Here is a 24,139-nt window from a genome sequence, read left to right on the forward strand (position 1 = left end):
TGTGTTGACTGCCTGTTAGAGCTTTCCATCCAGAACTGCTTCATTATTGATTGTTCCACAAACTCTCTGTATTGTGCACAATATATGAATAAACCTGATAAATGATTTCAGCTGAAAAGTGCTAAGTAAAAATTTTTTCCAAAACAATTTGGTACCATGACCCGGATCCCTCAAGTGGACATCCGAGGACGTTGACGAGCAACATTTTGGTACCAACCTGGACTAAAAGTAGGGCTGTAGTGATACAATAATATCACAATATGATACAATACGATATATATTGCGATGTTCAGCAAAAGATGCAATTCAATACACCTTTGCGATTTTCCGAAAGATTCTTAGAGGGACAGAGTGATTTTGGTGACATTTTGTGACCGTTACAGAGTTGAATTGAATTAATTTAACTGAAAACTGATTAAAAGCACCAACTGCACAATACCTGGCTCTGGTTGGACAAGGACACAGACTTAAAGTCAACAGCTGGACAAAATGAATCAAAGGAGTGGTGAGAAAACATGTTTCTTTTAATTGAAACTGTACAAACTGTAGCTTACATGCATTTGTAAAGTAAATAAAGTGCACCAAGTTCTCTGAATAGATTGATACCTTTTTAACCTTGACATTTAACATCTGAAGGAATCACTCTAAGCCTGATGACCTAATCACTCTCCCAGCAAAGCAAGCAGTTAGTGAGCAAGGTAACAGTTGGATGTTAGGATACTTGCAGATGAATATCAAATTTTTTCTAGGAAAGAAAATATCAATATATATTGCAAAATCGCTATTATTACACAGCCCTAACTAAAAGTATTGATAAGTTTCAATCAGACTAGATCAGCTAGTAATTTTGAGTTCACTGTGTCCTCAGAATCCTGAACTATTCTCCTGACATGGACAGCACTGTGATTGATGATGTCGTTGCAAGAGCTTTCAAGGTGTGGAGTGATGTCACTCCTCTGACGTTTACCCGCCTTTTTCAAGGCACTGCAGACATCATGATCTCCTTTACAACAGCTGGTATGTGCTCTTTTTTACATTTCTAAGTCAAACCATTTCACCCAAACAAATTAAGAAGCTGAGTACTAAAAATCAAACATTGATGAGCTGCTTCATGTTCTTTTTAGACCACGGGGATCCATTCCCCTTTGATGGTAAGGATGGCGTTCTAGCTCACGCCTTTTCTCCTGGTGTGGGCCTTGCTGGGGACGCCCACTTTGATGATGACGAAGACTGGACTCTAGGAAAAGGACCAGGTAACTACACCTCAGGAATGACATGCTTCTACCTTCCTCCTTCCTCTGGTGTTCTTTGCACAGATTTCCTTTAACACACAATCCAATCTGTCTCCTCAGTGGTGAAGACTTACGGTGGCAATTCGGGAGGTGCCGTATGTCACTTCCCTTTCTATTACGAGCATAAATTCTACACCACTTGCATCACTGAAGGCGTAAACAACAACCTGCCCTGGTGTGCAACCACAGTCAACTACAACACAGACAGATTATACGGCGCTTGCCCAAGTGAATGTAAGCATGACAAAAATGACAAACCTGAAGTTATCCATTATGTTTATGAGCTTGTGAAGGAAAACTGGAACTCATCCAACTACACTTTCAACTGTAATCCTCACAGTCTCGTTCACGGTTGGTGGAAACGGGGGTGGATCTCACTGTGTCTTCCCGTTCTTGTACAAGGGTAAATGGTATAAGAGCTGCACCACCGATGGCCGCACCGACGGAAAACGCTGGTGTTCCACCACTGGTAACTTTGACTTAGACAAGAGATTTGGCTTCTGTCCCAAACGTGGTGGGTAACGGGAAACAATGCATAAAAATTCTGCAACAGTGGCTTGTTGCTTTGTTTAACCAGAGTTATTTTGTCTCTGTTTGTCAAGAAACTGCTGTAATTGGAGGAAACGCAGAGGGAGATGCCTGCCACTTTCCTTTTGTGTACAACGGCACAAACTACCGTTCATGTACTAGGGAGGGGAGGACAGGCGGCAAATGGTGGTGTGCCACCACTGACAACTATGATAGAGACCAGAGATGGGGTTACTGTCCCTCACGTGGTGGGTAACAGGAAACACAAGGTGTGAAAGTCCTGCCACAGTGGGTTGTTGCTTTGTTTAACCACAGTTATTTTGTCTCTGTTTCTCCAGAAACTGCCTTAATTGTGACAAGTCCAGATGGAGATCCCTGCCRCTTTCCTTTTGWATTTCRRGGCATKGMWTACGMCRAATGTACGACTGACGGGAGGACAGACGGCAGATATTGGTGTGCSACCACTTTSAACTATGATASAGACCAGARATGGGGTTTCTGTACYGAMSTGGGTGAGYAACATGAATRCAAGAATTTGTTCTGCGTTTATCATTTTATGAGATGATAAAATTTCGTACCGGCTATCTTCCAGGTTATAGCCTGTTCCTGRCGGCTGCCCACGAGTTYGGACACKCCCTKGGTTTGKWTCACTCCAMCRTTRGASAMGCTMTCATGTTCCCCMTRWWMARMTATGTGRRGRATYTCTCCCTGGAYCAGGAYGACATTGATGGCATTCAGTACCTCTATGGTGAGCTGAAAACTCAGTACTCTTCCACAATGAATCTCGTCAAACACATGAAAACTTTGCCTTAACYAARAACATTCCCATATTCTGCAGKWAATACAWCAGGCCCTCATCCTATTCTCAACACCCCATCTGTCGTGACAGCGTCACCCATTGTAGATCCAACCAATGACCCCTGCAAGATGCTCAAGTTTGACACCATCACTGTGATTCAGAGACATCTGCATTTCTTCAAAGATGGGTAAGCAAATAGCTAGTTCTACTTATGTTCTAGAAACAAAACCTGATGAGGTTCTAATCTTGCGTTTCTGGTTGACAGGCATTTCTGGAAGGTATCAAGCAAGAGAGACGTTGATCGAAAGGGACCATTTTCCATTTCTCAGAGTTGGCCAGCTCTACCTGCTGTCATTGACTCTGCTTTTGAGGATGTTCAGACCACAACAATATACTTCTTTTCAGGTAAGGAGGGTTCTTATAAGAGCTTATCAGAGCACTGAAATGTTAGACAAAGAGTTTTAATCATATTTTATTGTTACATTAGGAACCAGGTTCTGGATGTACACAGGAAGCAGCGTGCTAGGTCCCCAAAGTATTGAGAAGCTTGGTTTGCCCCCAGGTGTGCAGAAGGTGGAGGGAGCGCTGTATAGAGGGAAGAGCAAAGTGCTTCTCTTCAGTGGAGAGAACTTCTGGAGGTGGGTTGAAATTGACCCCCTTTTTTAGACAAAATCTGTAATTTAACCCATCCTTTAACACAAAATGTGTTAAAGGTCAAACAGTAGATCTCATTCCATCTCTGATCCCTACAGGTTTGATCTCAAGACCCAAATGATTGACAAAGGATACCCCAAATATACCGACACTAACTTTGTAGGTGTCCCTAATGATGCTCATGATGTGTTCCAGCACAAAGGTAAACACCTTCTACTACTAAGCTCAGGAACCCAAATCCACAAACGTCAACAAAACATGGCATGCATTGTGGGTGTTGTAACATCAATGTTTCTCTTTCAGGCAACATTTATTTCTGCAGAGATCTTTTCTACTGGCGCCTGAATTCTCACAGGCAGGTGGACCACACCGGCAATGTGAAGTACGATCTTCTGAAATGCCCAAAATAATCAAGAAATAACAACTGAGATACATGCAGAGATGAGCTGTGAGGCTGTAGCAACCAAATGTTTCTTTGTGCAGGTGTCTGAAAGAATGTGATGCAGTGTTTGTGCATCATGCCTTTTGTATGATGCATGTGCTTTATGCAATGTGAACGACTGGCTTCTATTGAATTTGGCTGATTATTACTCATACTGCATTGGACTGTATGCAAGTCAAAGGCCCAGAAGGCAAGAAACCATTGTTTGCACTCAGTCTGAAATGCTGTGAACTGATGACCATAGTGGCCTATAATTTGGAACCCATACAAGTAAATTCAACACATGCTTTCTGGATAAAACTCCGGATTTGCAGATGAAATTTTATGTCTGACTGGTTCAGACCTTTGTCAGTATTCAAATGTTTTTGGTATTTATAACAACATATAATATTATTATTTTATGTCATGAGCCTATTTGTTTTGTGTGGTTTTATGAGTTTTTCTGAGAATGGTTTCAAAGCTATAAACTGCATTAAAATACATTCTGTGTCTCCTTAATTAATATTATTTATAAAACTAATAATTTTGTACAAATATTCCAGCTTTCAATGCAATAAAAATTCTGAGAACTTTCTTCCCTTGTCAGAGTTGCAAATACTTTAAGTATGGTGGTGAGAGCATCATGTTGTGGAAATCCAGAACATTCCATGGAAAAAATGAAGCAAGACATTCTTTAGAAAAACTTAGAAATAAATTATCTCTCCTCGGGCTTCCACCTTATTGTGATGGAGGTGTTTGAGTGTCCCAATGATCCTAGGAGCTATGCTGTCTGGGAATTTATGCCCCTGGTAGGGTCACCCAAGGCAGACAGGTCCTATAGGACGACTTTTTAACATACTGGGTTTCCAGAAATTAAATAAAATAACAGCTGGGTAAAACATTTGAAATTTTACTGTAGGAAGAAATAATAGAAATGAATCTCGACAAACCGCTAATAAAAAAAATATTTTAAATAAACAGAAGTATAAAATCATGCAGGTAACATGATTAAGAAAACTCCTGACTATATATGTATTTTTAACTGCAATCTGACAGACCTTATATTTTTCTCAGACTTCTTTGGAGTGAAGTCTGAAATTCTCTTACCACATCTTGATTCTGATCTGAGAAATGCACCAAAGAAATTTGATGAACACATATTTGTATTTTATTTAATAAATTATACAAAGCACACGGCATTTTTAGAAACAAGGTTTCAAATGCAAACATGAAATTACGGTGAAGAACAGAAAATTAAGACGAGACATTTTTTTATGTTCTGTTAAAAGGTTTCTTAGCATTAGAAATCACTAATTTACTGGTTTTACATTACATAGAAATTCGTTACGAAAAACGCATTTAGAAGATTTTTTTTTAAACATCTGAATTTGTGTAAATATGTTTAAAGGCAGTTAAGCCTAATATTCCTCCGCACTTCTGTGTAATACGTCCTCCTCTAAAAACAATAGTCCACAAAATGATAAAGATATCAGATTATTACTCGGGTCTAATCGGGGACCGCTACACCGTAAAAGCTGATGGTCGATGCTGATGGCTTTGTTTAATTTGCAAATCTCAAAAAGTGCCTTTTGAAACAAAAACAATAAATAAGATCCGGTTGAAACGACAGGAAGCGAGGAGATACTCATGGCGCCCGACTAGAAAGAATCGACAATTATCGGTTGCTATGTTGTGATCTACTCGGTGCCTCTACGCTACAGGATACTCATCTCCTCAAAAATACAAGGTAAGAAAAAAGAGTAACAATTCTGATGTAGGGAAAAGAAAATGTTTTCATTTTCTTCAGGGAGGGTATTTGGGCGGTCTGTCGCCACTCAGGCCCTCGAGGTCCCCGGGCCAGTAGAGCTCACAGAATGCCTGAATGGAAAAGACTTGAAGTGGTGTATAATGGCGACGCGCAGCAGGCAGGGTGAAGGGCAGCTAGGCCTGCCTAAAGCTGCTAATCTTTGCCACTGTCAGAGTCAAATAAGCTTTGTGTTGGGATAATGTTGTTGTTTTACGTTTGGGACGGCTTTATTTTTGCCTAGCGTCAGCCTTACAACATTAGAAACGGGCCCTGTTTTTGTTAAGACATATTAAAACGCATTCCAGTAGTACCACCTGATCCAACACTATGCTAACCCGTTAGCTTCAATGTTAACTTGTTAGCTTATGTTTCTGGATAAGCAAATGAACAGTAAACAAGAAGACTTATTCTGAAACATGAGCGATGCAAATCCTCCAAAATGCACGTTTATTAAAAGCACTGGAATCTGTAAGGACAAAGGTGCTAGGCAGGACGTATGATAAAGGAGAAACGTAGGTATATTAGTCGACACTTTTAAGTAGCAAAGTGCTTACTCCAAAATATAAGATTGTCGCTGAAAACAAAAATAAGAGGCGTCTGTCGTTGGTGGTTTTTCCCCCTTTCTTGTTAAAATAAATGGCAAACCTATTTATATCTCCTTCAATTTGGTCACCTTTGTAAGGAAGTGAGTTTGTTATGCCCTTTAAAAAAGCTTGTGAAATCCTGTCTACCACAAACAAACAGCTTTAGGTGGAGGCAGAATAATTGTATTAGACTGTATTTCCCTCGCGGGAAATAACAGGGCTTTAAATAATTGGAATCAATCTCATTGAGAGAGATAAAGATGAAATGTTGCAACCAGAGGCAGCCCCATATTCTTTGCGTATTCCAAAGTAGGCTACCCAGCTGGCAAAATTTTGAGTTATTGCTATGCACAATCACAGTGGTGCACATCACTAGAATTTTTACAATTGAGTCATCAGATATTTAAATTTAGTTAATCAAGGGTAAGAATTCAAGATATCCAAGTTATTAACCATGAAGTAATTCTATGTGACAATGATGTAAATAAATGTACGACTCAAGTTTGATGGAAATTATTTTGACATGGCTTGGCAAGATAACACTCAAAATCATTTGTTGATTTTAATAGATACACTTGAGGCCAATATAATCTTAAAATGTTAGGAATATTTTTAATACATTGTGATGATGAAACAGACAGACATGAGTCAATGTTTTATTCACCATTTGTATTTGGTTTAAATGCTGCAAACTGAAGAAATAATGGAATAAACATTGATGATCTCACCAGTGGGCTTCTCACCACCTGCTCCATTAATGAGTTTTGGTTATTTAAAATATTTCTCTGCTTACCATTAACTACTTTTGATTTAAAAAAAAACATTACCAGCTGATAAGTCATATATAAACAAAGTCATAAATCTATCACCAATCATTTTTGCGTTAAAAAATTAGAGTTTAAAATAATCTATTAGGTCACATGAGCTTTTAGGGGCACCTTACCCTCCACTATTTAACTGGCAGTTACTATTTTACATTTGAGCAAGATCTTCTTTTAACACTTAAGACTCAATTGCTTGATGCCAACTAAATATAGTTTATATGTATGTACTGGATAGTCACAATCATTGAAACTGTACACTTGTGTGAATGTTTTTAACATGTTTTAAAGATGAAACTTTGACCTAATTTATTTTATTCTTCTGTTGTAGTTATGGATTCGGAGGAGAATGAGGTGGAAAGCAGCAGCGATGCAGGCCCGTCGGGGATGGAGGAGCCGTCTGAAAGCGGCATGGGCATGGAATCATCAGAGGCGATGTCCGCAGACAGCAGTGATGCTGCTGCCTCCCACGCGCAGGCCCCAGAGTCAGACTGTCATGTGGGACAGAGCTCAGAAGGACTCGTGGTGAGGTTTTCTGAATGTCCTCTTTTGGAAGACAACTTGAATTTAATTAAGCCATCGGAAGACAACGTGCTGCTTCCGCTTGTTTTCCAGGTGTTCATCCCAGAGACCAGCTCCAGCACAGACGTCAGAGTTTCTTCAGTTCATCTTCCAGACTCGTCTTCCGTGGCTCAGTCCACCAGCGTGTCCAGTGTCTCCACGGTGACCCAGTCAGTGCTGGTGTCTGAATCGGCTCAAGTTCTGGTCCACTCCAGTGCTGTGTCAGACGGAGCTATGATGGTTTCTGACTCCACGGCGTCTACCTCATCTGATCTGGGGTCTGCAATCGACAAGATCATAGAGTCCACCATCGGCCCCGATGTCATGAACGGTATTTCCAAAAAAGAATCTCATACTTTTTGTCCTTTTGTAATCTAAGAAGTCTTGAGAGTGTCCATACGTTGGAATAGTTTCATACTTTGTCATGTTGCAACTGCAATTGTCGATGTGTTTAATTGGGATTTTATTTGTAAGTCCTGTGAGTTTGTGAGTCTTGACACTGATTCTCTAACAAGTTTAGGCTTTGAGTTTGACTGGAACTTTCCAATGCATAAATATGCTTATATCAAATTTCATTGTAGCTTTGGTGGTGGGCTCAGGGCTGTTGTTCTGCTGGAAGTCTTTTGCAAATCTTACTCAAGCCTGTATCTAACTCCATCCACTTCCCACCACCCTTCACAGTTTTATTTGTTTAAACAAAATTTCAAGTCATATATAATCTTCCTTATTTTTCATCTGTTGCCTAAAATCCCAGTTTTGAATCCCACTAATGCACACAAGTGTGTAAAAGTTTGAGGAACTGTACTTATTTTTCATAGTACAGTGAGTGATGTCCACTGTATTTTTATTTAAGGTTGTATAGATGTCACCAGCGCAGAAGATGGAGGTGCAGAAACGACTCAGTATCTAGTTTTACAAGGACCAGATGACGGTAAGTGTGTTTCATCCATTAACCCACTTTAAATGTTATCATCACTTTCATGAAATGTCTATTTTCAGAGCAGGTATATTATCTTCACCATCATGTGGTGCTGTGCCACGTGAATGTAAAAGGATGAATCTCAGTAAAGCAATACGATCATCCATACTTTTGTTTCTTCATGTACTCCACACAACTAAGTGAACGTTTTCAAATCCATCTCTGTTCCTTTCATGTTGCAGGGGCTCCTATGGTAGCCCAGATGTCGTCTTCAGCCATGTCCAACCGTGTCGCCATCGAGGCTCACGCTGAAGGCCCCACGTCCACCTGCCAGGATCAGGGAGACCTGCAGGGCGGCCTTGAACCGGACCAGCCCGATGATCATCCGGGACACTCTGGTTACAGAGAAGAGAGCAGCAGCCAGCCCGACCAGCCCCAGCATTCCCATCCTTCCCAGTACATGGACTGCAGCGCGGACGGCCCGGACCAGACTGAGGAGTCTTCATCGTCATTTCTCGAGTGTTCGGGTGAGGAACCCGACCAGACTCGCTCCCAGACCGGCTTCCCTGACTACAGCGGGAACAACAGTGACCAGGACCTTCCTGGATACGTGGAATGCAGCGGAGCCGACTCAAACCCCACCAGCAGAAGCCACTACGTGGTGGATTGCAGCTCCGGGTATCTCCAGCGTGTAGCAGATGACAGAGACCAGCTGCATCATTCACGTGGCTACATCGACAGCAGCGCCGACCACCGGACCCAGACCAGTCGACAGTACGCAGGAGAGTCTGGAGGGGAATGTGTTGCGGCTGCAGACTCTGAGCAGCCCGGCTGTTCGCGATATCAGAGTAGACATGACGACGACGATGATGATGAGCAGAACCAGGATCCAGATCAGCCACAGCACTCGCAGCAGCAGCCACAGCACTCCTGCTACACGGAGAACAGCAACGGCCCTGAGGCATCCCTCTATCACGACGACAGCTCTTCGTCGGACCACCCGCTTGCAGACACGGCGGGCACGGGCGGACTTCCTGAGGCGATGGAATGCAACGAGAGTCAACCTGGTCTGTACATCAGCAGCAGCGGCACATATGCGTCTAATCAAGAACCTGAACCGGCCCAACAGAGCTCCCCGTGTCCGGAGGAGCCTCGGGGCTCCCAGGATGAACCGGGGTTCTCCAGGGGCATGGACACGTCAGCCGCGCCGCGGGGTTCAGGAGACCACCAGCCAAACCTGGCTGAGTTAGAGGAGATGATGGAGGTGGTGATTGTTCATCAGTTCAAGTGCAAGATGTGTCCGTACAAAAGCGTTTCCAAAGACACGCTCATCAACCACATGAGGGACAAACACTTTAAACCCGCTGGTAAGGATTCTGATGATGTCTATAAATGAGAAAGTTGACTGGATAGTCACGATCATATCTTTTTTATTCCTATTTACTGATTTTTTTTTTTGTTTTGTTTTGTTTTGTTAAGGTGAAATACCAATGAAACGGAAACGTGGTCGACCTCCTAAAAGCGAGACGTTAGCTCGTCAAAAAGCAGAGCGAGAAGAGGCAGAAAGGAGGAAAGCGGAAGAGGTGAAGAATGCCGTGAAGCAACCAGAAGAAGAAGAGGACGATATTGTGGATGCTGGCGCCATCGACGATCCAGAAGGTGAGTGGTGGGAAACATTTTCTTTAAACCCTCAAACAGATTTCCTCCTGCCATTGTTTAAGTTATAAAACCAACATCTACAGCACTATGCAGAAGTATTCCTTAAACCTTTTCACATTTTGACTTGTTGCAGTGACACAATTTGTTGCATTTTATTGAGATTTTAGGTATTGGGTAACACAAAATTGCACATAATTGTGAAGAGGAAAGAAAAGCATGATTTTCAAACAAATTCCTAGATGTTGTGGTGGGTGTTTGTGTTTAGCTCAGTTGTTGCTCCTCCAGAGCTACCATGGTGCTGCTTCTCTAATTAATGCTATTCTTTGCCGGCCTGTGACTTTAGGGGTTTTGTATTTAAACTAAGATTAAATTACACACAGGTGGACCTGGCTTAACTCAGTCAAGCCATCTTTATTTACCATTAAAAACAGAAAGCAAAAAACAAAGTGCTGAACATGAAATACATTTGAAATAAAATACTTTTAAAAAATCCACCCAGAAATAAAAGCATCAATAAAAGTAGACAAACATGATGAACTCATAATCTGCAGTGGGCCAAAATTCAAGTTTAAAGAGTTATGTTTTGAGAGCATATTTAAATGTATTAAAGTTATAACTTAGTTTTTCAAGTTGTAAAACATATTGAATCCAACATATCAAATTCATTTAACCTTACAAATTTAGTTTCTTGTCATATAAAATCTCTATAAAATACATTAAAGTTTGTTATTATAATGTGACAAAATACAAAAGAGTTGAAGCACTGAGGCTAATTTTAGAGCGTTACAACCTTAACGTTGCTCTTCTGTTTGTCTCCAGAGGACAGCGACTACAACCCAATAGATCAGGAGATGAAAGGAAGACTTCCAGCTTTCCCAAAGAAAACATCTACTCCCATCTCCTCCTCATCTCAAGGGCGTCCCCGGCGAAAGGTCGGTCGCCCGAGGAAGTACAACGTTTCTGGTGAAGGGAACAGCAGCAAAGGTGAAACGTTGCTTGCAATAACACAAATTCAAACTTGCAGCTTGCGGTTGGTTCGTCCCTTATCCTCGGCTGTTTTTCACAGAAGCAGAAAGCATCTCTAAGTGGTCCAGGCTCAGTGCGGATCCCTCTGCAGCTGAAGAGGCAAGCTCTTCAGGTTTGGGCCAAGGTCTGGGCAGAGAGATTAACGAGGACGCAGCTGAGGCAGCGATCAGCCAATCTGACTCCGAGAACAAAGACCCTTCGTCAAACTCCCAGCCAGAGGAGGAGTTCCTCCCGAGGAAACGGGGCCGACCTTCTAAGCGCTTCCTACGCAAGAAATACAGGAAGTATATGAATCGCAAGTAAGCTCCAAAGTATTTAAATGTTGCAATGAGTGGCATGAAAAGATTTTATGATGCATAAATGACTTATTCGACTTCAATGTGTTCTAGTCGGTACTATAAATCACTCAAACCTCTGCTGCGGCCCCACAACTGCTGGATCTGCGGTTCGCGCTTCCTCACCCAGGAGGATCTGCGCTTTCACATCGACTCTCATGAAGGCAATGACCCGGAGCTGTTCAAGTGCCTCCAGTGCAGCTACCGCTGCAAGCGCTGGTCATCACTGAAGGTCAGTAGAAGCAAAGCAACTCGCAGCTTTCAGGCTCCACATCACTTTATTTTCTGAAATGCGTCACAAGACGACTTTTTTTTTCCTTTTATGCAGGAGCACATGTTCAATCACGAAGGCACAAAGCCATTTAAATGTGAGGAGTGTGACTACTCGAGTGTTTACAAGAAAGATGTTATTCGACACTCTGCAGTTCACAGCAAAGAGAAGTGAGCAACTTATTTAACAAATATATAATAAGTTTTCGCCATAAGTTCTGAAATTTACAACTAATAATATCTTTATGATCTTACAGGAGAAGAAAAAAAGAGTTGGTGAGTATTGGCACTTTTCACAAAGTTCAGGCCGAAAGCTGAGGATTATGAGCATAACAAGACATAAATCATCAAAATGTCATTAAATATAAAATAAAAAAATGTCAAAAAACCTACACCATAAGACATAAGATAAATCGAAATAACTATTAAAAAACTACCTGGCTAAATAGATCTTTGAATAAATGTAATGTTGCTCCTCAGTGCTTATTATAAAGCAGCAGTGTCAGTTCCCTTTATGAAACTGATTAATAGATGGATGGAAAAATCTCAAATGAGAAAGTATCTCTGTTCATTGCAATAAAAAAAATTGCCAAAAGCCACCAAGACTCTTTCAAAACGGAGAATTACAGTGTTAGACGCCAAATCATAATCTGTGAACCAACTAGCAACTTTAAGGCCGTCAGACCCGTCCACCAATGTCCAAATAAGAATAAGCAACAGAAACATCATTTAAGGCTTTTCACGCCCTGCAGGACATACCGCCCTGGGCAGAAAGTCTCTGGTTTGATGGGCAGATCTTTTCTTTCTGTGTTATCTCTCACCAGCGTGTTTGTCGTTTTCATCCCCGCAGGTTCCCAAGGTGTTGGAGTTCCCGTGCCCGGTGTGTGACAAGGTGTACCCGATGCAAAAGAGACTCACCCAACACATGAAAACTCACAGCTCTGAGAAGCCACACATGTGTGACAAGGTGTGGAGCCTTTTCGCATCAAATTCTGCTTTTGCGTCACAGTGTCCTGCGTATGAAGATAATTTCTTGAGCCTTTTTATGTTTTTTCGTAGTGTGGAAAATCCTTTAAGAAGAGGTACACATTCAAAATGCACTTATTGACCCACATCCAGAGTCTTGGAGACAAGTCAGTACTGACAGCTTCCTGTTCTCGTTCATTCTTCGGCTCCTTTTCACAAGCAATATTGCAACGTCAAAAAATGCATCGTAAATTTACGTCCATGTACATTTTCTAGGTTCAAGTGCGAGTTTTGCGACTATTCTTGTGAAAACAAGAAGCTGCTGCTCAACCATCAGCTCTCCCACACCAACGACAGGCCCTTCAGGTGTGACTACTGTAAATATTCCACGTCCAAAGAGGAGTTCCTGGTCTCACACATGGCCATCAAACACACAGGTCAGTTTGAGTCGAGATTTCATTGTGTCTCCATGTTTCCACCCATCCTCCCGCCGTTATAATGAGTCTGTAATCATGGCATTGCGTCTCTCTGCAGGGGAGAAGCCTTTCTCTTGTGAAATGTGTCACTTCACCACCAAACACAGGAAGAACCTGCGTCTCCATGTGCAATGTCGCCACCCAGAGGCCTTTGACGAGTGGACTCTGGCTCACCCCGACGAGCCGGTCAGAAGGCGAAGGAAACCCTTCTTCACCCTGCAGCAGATCGAGGAGCTCAAACAGCAACATGACGTCAACAGTCCCACATTACAGAACACCATAGTGAGTCCATTTAAATTAGCACACATTGCTTTGCTGTTTATTATATTTATTTATTATTTATTTATTTTTTTCTCATCACCGTTCTTTAGATTACTGTGGATCCTGAAACACTACAGGCTATGCAGGGGATAGAAAATGCTTCAGTGACCCAGGATGCATTGGGAAATACAACTATAATCTATGAACATGGTCAGCTCATTATTTACTGAAACATTTCTAATTTTTTTTAACGTGCCAACCTGACTTTTTCTGAATCTGTTCCTTAGCTGAGTCTGGTGGTCTGTCTGCTCAAAATGCCCTGGATCTGTTGCTGAACATGAGCAACGCTCGGGAAATTGTTGGAAACTCTTTACAGGTTTGTCAAAAATTGTCTTTTTAAGACGTATTTATAGCAATTCTTACCAACGCTGTGGATACCTTTTTAGAACTTTGTGAATTTTGTGAGCATTTTTCTTTAAACAACGGTTTTCTATCTACCACTCTTTCAGTAAAACCAACATCCCTGCCAAGACCCTTTTTTTTTAATGGGAACAGTTTTGCACAACTGCTAAACTGTTCCCATGAGCTGTGAATCTCTGTTGGTTCTTGAAACCAGTCAGTTTTGGTGTTTTGCCAGGCGTCTAGTCGTTCTGTATCCAGAAATCTTGACATTATAAAGCGAGGGACAGAACTTATTTGGGGATTGTTTGCGTTAAACTTTTCCACAGCTCTGTCCCCGAGCTGCCGGCTCTAGTTCACATAATGAAGTTTGATCTCTAACAAACTTCTGACATCTTCACAGAACAACCATAGACTCTTTAAATTAATACAAGCTGAAAGTCAATGCACTTTTATCGTTCTCATTTGCATTTTTTTTTATCAAGTCTCTTTTTCTGTCCACTTCACAATTATGTACTACTTTGTGGTGGTTAATCACATAAGATGCGCTAAAGTTTGTGGCTGTAATGTGACAAAATGTGAAAGGGCTCATGGGTTAGCCATAGTTTTACAAGAATTTGTTCATATTTAGGATACATTTAACCCTTCACGCTTCACAGGTGGCAGTGCTGAAATCAGAAGGAGGTGAGGGGGAAGATGGAGCAGTCGGTGCCCTGACCATTGCACCCGGCCAGGGTCAAAAGATCATGACCTTTCACGTGTCTGAGAACGGTGAAGCAGTGCTGCAGGAGGCCTACGAGGCAGCCGCCTCTGAACCTGGGGAGCTTACCCACATCGCCATAGAAAGCTACGAGGATGGAGGCGAGTTCAGTGTTGTAGAAGAGCCAGCTGGAGAAGTCCACAGCCCCGCATACAGGTGCCTAAACACAGAACACAGAGAACATCTGTTTCTTTTAATTCTGATAAGTGTTTTCAGGTTTTAATCCTATTAAAACGCTGCGTTTCAGTGCTGATGAGAGCAGTCAGGGTTTAGACGTCTCTGCATCAGAGAACCTGAAAAGCGACAAGTACTATTTAACTTCAGCCCTGGCCGACGGCGTATTGCAGCAAGTAGAGGTAACGACCAGCATTTTCATTTGGTGGGTGTGTATAAACGTCGTTTCTGGTTTCTCACACGTGTGCTTCGTCTCTCCTGCCAGCTGAGCAGCGAAGCTCCACCCTCGCCTACAGCGACGAGCTCTCCCAACACCAAGAGATTCTGCTGCCGCATCTGCATGGAGTCATTCAACGGTCGCTCCGACATGGAGAACCACAAGAGGGCGCACTTGGATCCCAACACTTTCAAATGTCCTGACTGTGATTTCACCTCGACCTCATGGCCCGAAGTGAAGGCACGTCTCTCAGCAGCAGCTTCATGAATTCATTTCTTTATCAGATATTTAATGTGATTTTAATTGTTAATTTAAGCACCATTTAGTATCAAAGAGGGGGAAAAATATTTGTCTCTTCTACACAATGTCCTTAGTCTCACATGGGGATGCACTCCTACCTGCGCCCGCATAAGTGTCCAAGTTGCAGCTTTGCCTCAAAGAATAAGAAAGACTTACGTCGTCACATGATGACCCACACCAACGAGAAGCCGTTCGCTTGCAAACATTGTGGACAAAGGTTGGAAGCGAACTTTTTTTTTTTTTTTTTAATAAGATTTGAGGATGAAATGTGCCGAACAGCTGTACATGTGACTGGTTCTTTGTTTTGTTTTTTCTTTTTTCTTTAAGGTTTAACCGTAATGGTCATCTGAAGTTCCACATGGAGCGTCTCCACAGTCAGGATCATCCCACTCGCAAGAGCCGCAGCAGCTCATCTCAGCAAACAATCATTGTGAACAGTGACGAAGAGGCCTTAGCCACCCTGCAGTGTAAGCCACACTCACAACAAAAACGTGGGTAACCCTTTGTTTGAAGGGGTGTGCATAAGACTGTCAAAAACATGACATTACGCCTGTTATGAACAAGAAGGAGCCTTCATGAATTTCTATAACAGTTGTCATGAAGTGTCATTCTGTATATAATGACACTTTAGTGCAAAGTTGACACTTTTGATGCCCTTTTAATGGAAGTTTTAGTACAAGTTTTAGTACAGTAGTGCAAAGGTGGCAATTTTAATGAACTTTTATTGCAACTTTGCAATAAAAGTGTCATTATTTACCAAATGATACTTCATGACAACAGTCTTAAACATTCATGAAGACTCCTTCATGTTCACAACAGATGTTATGTCATGTTTATGACAGTCTTATGCACACTCCTTCAAATAAAGTGTTACCATAACTTGTATATTATATTGCACTGGTGTTGATCAGTGTAATAAAAATGTCATCTGGTTAAAAAGATTAAGCAGAAAAGAATAATTTTAATCTTTGGGGGTAATCTCAGTCCAAAGAAATATCAAGATGAGATTCTGCTAACAGTGCTAATCCCTTGTCTTCTCTCTTAAGGTAGAGAAATCCCAGACAGTGAACTGAAGGGAGATGAGAATTGTGTAGGAAGGCAATGGCCATGCTAGCTGTTTGCCATTGATGGAGAGGATTTAGGAAGTTTTCATCGGCTCAAAGTGGCATACTGGCAACTTTGCTGCTCAACCCACAAATGCATTTTCCTTCCCAATGTCACATAATTTAAAAGGAAACAAAGCCAAGAAGCATTGTTAGAACGAAGAACTAATTGACCAACATAATTGACTGTCTTGGTTTTGGCTTTTATTTGATATAAGACATCAAATCATTTATTTGTTTTTGCAACAGCCTTGCAGGCTCATCAGACAACGATCACTCCAGAGCGGCTGCAGGCCCTCGGTCAGGATCACATCATTGTATCTCAAGAGCAGCCGCTGTCCGACCAGGTAACATCACCAGCAGTTCTAGTGTTAACGTTACAAAAGTGATTATATACTTATTTGAAAATTAAGTGTATGATTTTCGCTTGTTGTTTGAATATATAAAAACATCCATTTCTCTGTGCATTCAGGAGGAAGGGCCGTACATCCAGCAGATAACCACCATCGACGGTCAGACTGTTCAGCACCTGATGACTGGAGATAACCAGGTGACAGAAGTAAGAGACACTTCGCTGACTCATTGGGCTAATTTATTATTGCTAATTATTTGACAAACTATGGGGAAAAAGGCATTATAAATAATCAAAGATATGTATTTTGCTTGAAAATGTTCTTTATTTAGTTCCTAAAATCACATTACAAAGTTTTAAGTACAGTTTTCTTGATTTTATGTCTGGTCGTTTTAATAAGAAACTAAACGTCGCCTGCTCACGTATAACCCATTATTACATTTAAAAATGTAATAAAAAAGACAAAAGGGAGTGTTTATTTTATGTTTGTATGTTAAACTGCAGTATTTTTATCATTCGTTTTTTGTTTTTTCTGTCCTTTTTCAGGTTCAGTACATCATCTCACAGGATGGAGTTGACCACTTAATTCCTCAGGAGTATGTTGTAGTTTCTGATGGTAACCAAATTCAGGTGAGTAATATTTAGTTTCTCTCACTTTTCCCATTGAAAGCCTTCAATGTCTGAAGGAGTTTTTCTGCTGGGCAGATGCCTGATGGACACATTATCCAATACGAGCATGAGCAGCCGGTAAGACAGACTTGATTTATTTTAAACTTAACGTCTGTAAATTAAACTGATTAAAGGGAGGTGGTTGATGCCGGATCATCTGAAGTGAGATGTGTTTTTTTTTCTTTTTTTTTTTTTTTGCTATATGTGTTTATGCAGATTGCTGTAAGTCATGATGGGCAGATCCAGTACGTACCCGTCGGCTCTGAGGCTCAGGTGGTGAACACGGAGGACCTGGAAGCTGCAGCACATTCTGCTGTCACAGGTTAGCTCTGTGGAAAAAGTTTAAAAGATTGCATTCATTTACATGTCTCACATTTAATAATAATGATTAAAAAAAAGATTCTGATCATATTCACAACAGTTTAAGTCTTCCCTAAGATCCATCCATTTTCTTTCACCCTTGTCCCTCAGTGGGGTTGGGAGGGTTGCTGGTGCCCATCTCCAGCTAACGTTCCGGGCGAGAGGCGGGTTCACCCTGGACAGGTCGCCAGTCTGTCGCAGGGCAACACRGAGACACACAGGACAAACAACCATGCACACACATTCTCACACCTAGGGACAATTTAGAGAGGCCAATTCACCTGACAGTCATGTTTTTGGACTGTGGGAGGAAACCGGAGTACCCGGAGAAAACCCACGCATGCACAGGGAGAACATGCAAACTCCATGCAGAAAGACCCCAGGCCGGGAATCGAACCCAGAACCTTCTTGCTGCAAGGCAACAGCTCTACCAACTGCGCCACTGTGCAGCCCCCTTCCCTAAGATCATGCACACAAAATCAGATTGTTATTTTATTATTATTTATTTATCTCTTGAAGCTAAAATTGTTGAGTTTAGTCGCACAAAGCTACTTTAAAAATATACAATAAATTCTGTGAGCTTCTGTCCCGTTTCTCTCCCTCCTTCCTCATCAACCTCAAGTGGGATGCCAGCTTATTAGTAATAATAATAAACATAACTTTTCTTCTTGCAGCTGTAGCAGATGCAGCCATGGGGCAGACCCAAACACTTTACACGGAGGCTACACCGGAGCAGCTGGAGCAGCTGCAGCAGCAGGGCATCCCCTATGATGTCATTACCTTCACCGAGTAGAGACGTCCAGGCGAGCTCAGAAAACCGCGACCTCAACTCATATATGCATCCACGCATTCACAGGGCTGGGGACCGAAGCCTCGTCTGCAAAAGATCAACAGCTTGTGGAAAATAAATGCACATTTTCAGACTTGTTGCTTCTAAATTATTAATAGGGGCTGCACGTTTCAGAGTACATTTGAACAAGGTTTGTCTGCTTTGTGGGTTTAAGAACAGTGTTTGTGTGCCTGAGCTGCTTCAACTCGCAAGACGATGTTATCTAACATGTTTTAGAAAATGTTACAACTTTTTTTTTTCCAGTTTTGTAAGTGAAATGAAGGACAAAAGGGAGTGTTTATTTTATATTCGTATTAAGTTAATTGTTTAGTTATTGAATATTTATGTAAATACATTTTTCATTAGCCTTGTGCTTTATTATGGATGATAAAGCAAAAGGCTTAGATGTGGTCTAAGATATGTATCATAAGTTAAAAGCTAACACCAAATAAATCGCTTTGTGTATACACGTCTAGAGCTTTTTTATGTCTACGAAACAGTTTTTGTTGTTGCTGTTGGGAGGTTGTGGAAGCAGCAGAGATGCAGGACGTTGCTGTTTAGAGGATGTGAAATATTTTTGGTTTGTAATACCAGAATAAACTAAAAGAAATTACAGATAATCTACATTTAGAAAAAAATTTATGATAAACTATAAAAAAAAAAACAACATTTAATGTATTTAAAGATGCTCATGTAATGACATGCAGTCATGTAAGAAGTAAAGAGAGTATCTCACAAGGTGCTGATCAACCAATCAGAAGCAAAGTCTGCTTCTGAGCCAGAAGTCCGTAATGATCCGACTGGGCCCAACTTTTTTGTTCTCTGTCTGCTGGTCAGTTTGTTGTTGACATTTTCTCCTTTCCTCTATTCTTTTTTTCTCTTTGTGTTTATTTGTTCACTGTATTTCACATTTTATTGAAATCATTTCATATTTAATTGCAGCACATTTGGCCTAGAATAGTATTTTGCTGGCCATTGGAAGTAACACTGAAGTGGGAAAACTGCATATGGGAACTGGAAAAGTGAATGTTGCCCTAATGCTAAACGCTAAATGTATGTTCTGGAGGAGCATTTGCTGTTTCAGGGGATGTTTTTGCTTATTCCATAATTCCAGGCAAATTTCCACACTTATGAGGCATCACAGCAAGAGACTGCAAAAAATATGCTGATCTTTGTATGAAATATTTGGGTGAAAAGGACACAAGCTATGAGTGATGTTTCAAACAGGAAATAATTTCTGCCGCTTTCAAACAAAAAAACGGAAGCTAAAGTTATAGTTGCAAAAGTCTTTTTTTAAATTCTTTATTACTTAAAGCATGCTGAAAATCTTCTCAGAGGACCTCCTGTCATATGTTTCTGGGTTTTTTTTTCTGCTGATGAAAAAACAACTTCCCTTTTCTCTCCTCTGAGGAGCTGCCTATAATCGTCTTACAAGAGGAAAAAACTCTACAGGCGCAGAGACTCGGTGAAGATGAAGATTCTCTTTATGTTGTTCTGCCTTTTGCAAGGTGTGGCACAGCAACAGTTTGGGATTTTCTGCTAATTAGATCTTACGGAAACATGACAATTTACTTTTTGTTTTCCAGAGAACTGCCTCCTAAAAGCACAGCCGAGGACTGAGGAGGTTCAGCTCATTGTGCTGAGACTCGTGTTTCCTCCGTTTTACAACGGCTACAACAAGTCCTGCTGCAAACTGTATCCTGGCCAATGCTTCAAAGTGCTGGACAGTGCGGGGTACACCTGTGATTCATTGAGGGGAAGAGTCACCACAGCGGAGCAAGACGGCTGGATCGAGTTCAAGATATCAGATGTGCAGGTCGAAGATGCGGGTTATTACAGATGCGCCGTTCTGGGAACCCAGACCCAAATTTATTCTGACTACTATGTGGAGGTGTTTGGTAAGTAAGGATGCCATTTCTTGACGTGCAGAGGAAACGTTTTCCTTTAGGTCTTGTTCTAAACTCAGATGTCTGAACCGATGATTTTGCAGAAACCTCTGATCACTACAGCAAGTCTCAGTTTCCACTGACAACCGCAGCAGTCAGGGTCCCAAACAGCTTCACAACACTCCTGGCCTCCACTGTACTGGTCCCAGTACAGGACTTCAGAGACAATGACAGGTCTGCAGCCTTTTCTTTGTGTTGCTGTTGTCATTTGTAAGCTATGGCTGAATTTCATACCCTGTCTCTCTTTCAGAGCCTCCTGGAATTTTAGCGTGCCGCTCTTTGTCACTGTGTCCATAGCAGCAATGATGTCTGTTGCATCTGTTGTTGTTGCTGTTTGCTGTAGAGTCAAAGCAAAACGCAAAAAGTCAAGTAAGCATTTTCCTGAAACTCATTACATCTCTACAATGTGACTGTCTGCCAGTCTGTCTGTTGTGTTTTTTTTTTTTAGAACGGTCAGCCAGTGTAATGCCGCATTGTTTTTATTCCTGTTTTGTAGACGTACATGGAGAAGCTCTGTGTGAGTCACAGAAACGAGACGCCCCGGTAGGTGCAGAACTGGGAGCCAGCTGTGACTTTGAGTCACTGCCCAGCTTACAAGGAGACATTGTTGTTTTGAACTTCCTCTACTCCACAATCCCTGAACACACTTTGTCTCTTTCAGGAAATGAGTGGAATCGTCTATGCAACGGTGGACTTCAAGCCTCGTCGGAAACCTGAGGCGGTGTATGCAAACCTGGAAGAGCACAGAAATGGAGAAAGCAGCTCTCAAGCAGACAGTGCTGGGACGGTGGAGTACTCCACGTTGGCAATCCACCTGTGATCTGAACCATCTGAGGGTATTTATACCCCCAAACCAGGGGACCCAAAGTCCAGCCCTCTAGAGCTGCAGTCCTGCAACTTTTATGTGCATCTGCTCCAACACACCGGAATCAAATGAGTGGCTCGTTACCAGGTCTCTGCAGAGCTGAATGAAACTTGGTGTGGGCATTCAGCTGTCTGATTTAGGCGTCTGAAAGTGGCCGGATGGCAGGTGTGGAGGACTGGACTTTGGCACTGCTACCTTGAATAGTTTCATTTTTTTCACATAACTACAAACTTCAATGTGCTTTATTAGGATTGTGATAGACCAACAGAAAGTAGTGCATAATTGCGAAGTGGAAGGTAGACAATAACAATTTTTTAAGACATTTCTTAAATTCAGAATCTGAGCCGTGGTTTACGTTGATATTCTACCTCCCCAACTTAACGCTTCACACAACCAGCTTTTGCTGCAATTATCTCTGTAAATCTTGGGGTGCCTCTTTAATCGTTTGACTTTTAGTTAAGATTGCAGTAAGTAACCATTCATTTTCATTTTGCAGTCATGCACTACTTTGTGTTGGTGTATCAAATAAAATACCAGTGAAGCATCTTGAAATTTGCAATGACAAATAGACAAAATGTGGAAAAGTTCAAGTGGTATAATTAAAGCAATTTAAAGGCAAATGGCAGCTTATGGGTGAAAATCCTGACATATTACAAAAGACACGTTTTCCACCCCTTCATGAAGTTGGAGTTATTAAACAAAAAATAAAGGTTCCTCTGTGAGTTACCAGTTGAACTGCAGCATTTGATTTCTTAACTTTCCTTTTAAATGGTTTAATTATGTTGACATGCTTTTATGTAAATCTACAGCACAACATCTAAGTATTAAACTCTTTTGTTACTAAGAATAAAAAAAGTGGTTTTCTGTGATTATTATGGTTTCCAAAAGTTTATTGGTATTTTACAGTAAAAGTCCATATTTCACATGGAAGCTAGAAAACATTTCTTTTTTAAAAGAACGAAACCGGATTCTCCCAGCATGCTCCCAGTGCTCCCAGAACATCAGCCGAGGCATCTGCTCTTGCTTCGTCATGTTGTCCGATTCAAACAGTCAGCGGTAAAAGACGATCCCACCTGTTGTCAAGCTGCATGTGAGCCATGCAGGGAGGGGTGTTAGGGGGGGCCTCTGTCTGCCTAATTTCAACTTCTTGGCTAAGCAGAAAAATGTTGCCCACCTGCACTCTGTCAGTCAAAGTTCAACAGACCACAGGGTCTCGCCAGCTGGAAGTGTAAATACACTTTGCATTTTATTCCAGGGGGGTTTGATGACCTAGATCTTGCTGCTGGCTAGATATTCAGCCATGCTGTCAGCACCTCAGTGGATGGAGAGAGCTGCTCTCCATGTTTATATGTGGTGAGTTCAATTTGTTGTGGTTGCCTGTGGGTGGATGGTGTTGACTGTGTATTCTACAGCAAACGAAGCTTCTCAGTGCTAGTTGGGTATTCTTTTCTCCTGTAGGATGATTTCTCCTCCAGTCGTTTCTCCTCCAAGTCTCTAGCTCCAATATTTGCTTTCATCTTGGCAGCAGAAAACTCAATATTTGAAATCAGTTGTACAACTGTACAATTCAACAACTATGAAAAAGAAATCTTAGCTGTCAGTTTTGTGCCTGTTTAATTGCATCACAATTGATATCTTTTAGATTCTTGCTAAATTCTTTTCTAAATTCCATTCCTTAAAGGGAATGGAATTTAGAAAAGAACAGTACGTATTATGTGTTTTTCACATAATACGTACTGTCCCTTTAAGTACATAGTATCATTTTATAACACAATCAAATTAACTAAGTTATCCATCCATCCATTTTCTTGTACCCTTTTTCCCTCAGTGGGGTCGGGAGGGGTGCTGGTGCCCATCTCCAGCCAACGTTYCKGGMSAGGTCGCCAGTCTGTCGCAGGGCAACACAGAGACACACAGGACACACAACCATGCACACACACACTCACACCTAGGGGCAATTTGGAGAGGCCAATTAACCTGACAGTCATGGTTTTTGGACTGTGGGAGGAAACCGGAGWACCCGGAGAAAACCCACGCATGCACAGGGAGAACATGCAAACTCCATGCAGAAAGACCCCAGGCCGGGAATCGAACCCAGAACCTTCTTGCTGCAAGGCAACAGCTCTACCAACTGCGCCATTAACTACCATTAACTAAGTTACTTTTAGTAAAATAAAAATGCTACATATATCAAGTATGAATTAAAAGACATTTGACTTCATAATTTAACGCCTTGAAATTAGGCCTTTGTCTCTTTAAGAAACTCCTACTTTTGTCATCACAACATTGCTCCTCTTAACAATATTTTTTTTTACCAGCGTTGAGAAGTAGCTCATAGAATGAGCTCAGGAGATGTGCAGTGCCACCAGGTCTTTGCTATTAGCTGCTGACTAGTCTGAAGGAGACATAGGTGAGTCAGTGGGGTAGATGGGGCAGCTCTGTGAGGCGGATGCTGGGAAGATTGAAAACTGTAACCCCAAGGAGGAGCTGCCCCTCAAAAGCGGCGCTCTGTCCCACCAAGAGTTTTGCACAGCTGAATGGTTGCCACGGGAGATTAAAGGATTTCTCAAACATGCATGAAAGAATCAATGCAATGCTTCAGGTATGTTTTTGATGAGGGAATAATGTCATAGCATAATACAAAGCTCCAAAAGATCAGTTTTACATACTACTTCCCCTTCAAAAGCTAGACATGGTAAACTTTAAGCCCCAGATTTTCTCATGGAAACACCCAACAAGCATAAAGCAAACTTGAATATGGCACAGATTACCTTTCAAAAGTTGGA

The 24,139-nt window shown here is 41.6% G+C and overlaps 2 protein-coding genes and 1 pseudogene across 4 annotated transcripts; all 3 read left to right on the top strand.

The window, feature by feature from the left end:
* LOC103467160 (matrix metalloproteinase-9-like) overlaps positions 1-4,289 on the top strand; it is a 35,891-nt pseudogene extending 31,602 nt beyond the window's left edge.
* Positions 4,290-4,859: 570 nt separating this feature from the next.
* On the top strand, positions 4,860-19,009 carry LOC103467161 (zinc finger protein 335). 3 transcript variants are annotated; one of them, XM_008413270.2, is made up of 28 exons: positions 4,860-5,441; positions 7,238-7,431; positions 7,522-7,798; positions 8,321-8,398; positions 8,629-9,753; positions 9,866-10,045; positions 10,865-11,029; positions 11,112-11,370; positions 11,461-11,638; positions 11,735-11,847; positions 11,934-11,952; positions 12,527-12,643; positions 12,736-12,809; positions 12,919-13,079; positions 13,177-13,400; positions 13,490-13,589; positions 13,667-13,755; positions 14,438-14,694; positions 14,786-14,894; positions 14,978-15,169; positions 15,304-15,446; positions 15,557-15,696; positions 16,582-16,679; positions 16,805-16,891; positions 17,231-17,314; positions 17,390-17,431; positions 17,570-17,675; positions 18,388-19,009. In XM_008413270.2, the coding sequence occupies exons 2-28, from the start codon at positions 7,240-7,242 to the stop codon at positions 18,504-18,506; spliced, it is 4,728 nt and encodes a 1,575-aa protein (XP_008411492.1). In that variant the 5' UTR covers positions 4,860-5,441; positions 7,238-7,239; the 3' UTR covers positions 18,507-19,009. The 3 variants fall into 3 exon arrangements, with proteins under 3 accessions (XP_008411492.1, XP_008411490.1, XP_008411491.1); XM_008413268.2 differs by lacking the exon at positions 4,860-5,441 and adding an exon at positions 5,620-5,891; XM_008413269.2 differs by lacking the exon at positions 4,860-5,441 and adding an exon at positions 5,899-6,013.
* Positions 19,010-19,106: 97 nt separating this feature from the next.
* On the top strand, positions 19,107-23,055 carry LOC103467162 (uncharacterized). Its single transcript, XM_008413272.2, has 6 exons — positions 19,107-20,050; positions 20,129-20,440; positions 20,533-20,662; positions 20,739-20,857; positions 20,985-21,031; positions 21,150-23,055. Exons 1-6 carry the CDS (start codon positions 20,014-20,016, stop codon positions 21,306-21,308), a joined length of 804 nt encoding a protein of 267 aa, XP_008411494.1. The 5' UTR covers positions 19,107-20,013; the 3' UTR covers positions 21,309-23,055.
* Positions 23,056-24,139: the final 1,084 nt, after the last annotated feature.

The sequence above is a fragment of the Poecilia reticulata genome, linkage group LG7 (genome assembly GCF_000633615.1).
Source record: "Poecilia reticulata strain Guanapo linkage group LG7, Guppy_female_1.0+MT, whole genome shotgun sequence".
Lineage (NCBI taxonomy): Eukaryota > Metazoa > Chordata > Actinopteri > Cyprinodontiformes > Poeciliidae > Poecilia > Poecilia reticulata.

Coding starts and splice junctions, on each gene's coding strand:
- LOC103467161 (XM_008413268.2), top strand. CDS start 5,867: ATGTTTCTGGATAAGCAAATGAACA. Junction 9,754..9,865: donor CAAACACTTTAAACCCGCTG/GTAAGGATTCTG, acceptor TGTTTTGTTAAG/GTGAAATACCAATGAAACGG. Junction 14,695..14,785: donor GTCCACAGCCCCGCATACAG/GTGCCTAAACAC, acceptor GCTGCGTTTCAG/TGCTGATGAGAGCAGTCAGG.
- LOC103467162 (XM_008413272.2), top strand. CDS start 20,014: ATGAAGATTCTCTTTATGTTGTTCTGCCTTTTGCAAG. Junction 20,051..20,128: donor GTTGTTCTGCCTTTTGCAAG/GTGTGGCACAGC, acceptor TTTGTTTTCCAG/AGAACTGCCTCCTAAAAGCA. Junction 20,441..20,532: donor CTACTATGTGGAGGTGTTTG/GTAAGTAAGGAT, acceptor ATGATTTTGCAG/AAACCTCTGATCACTACAGC.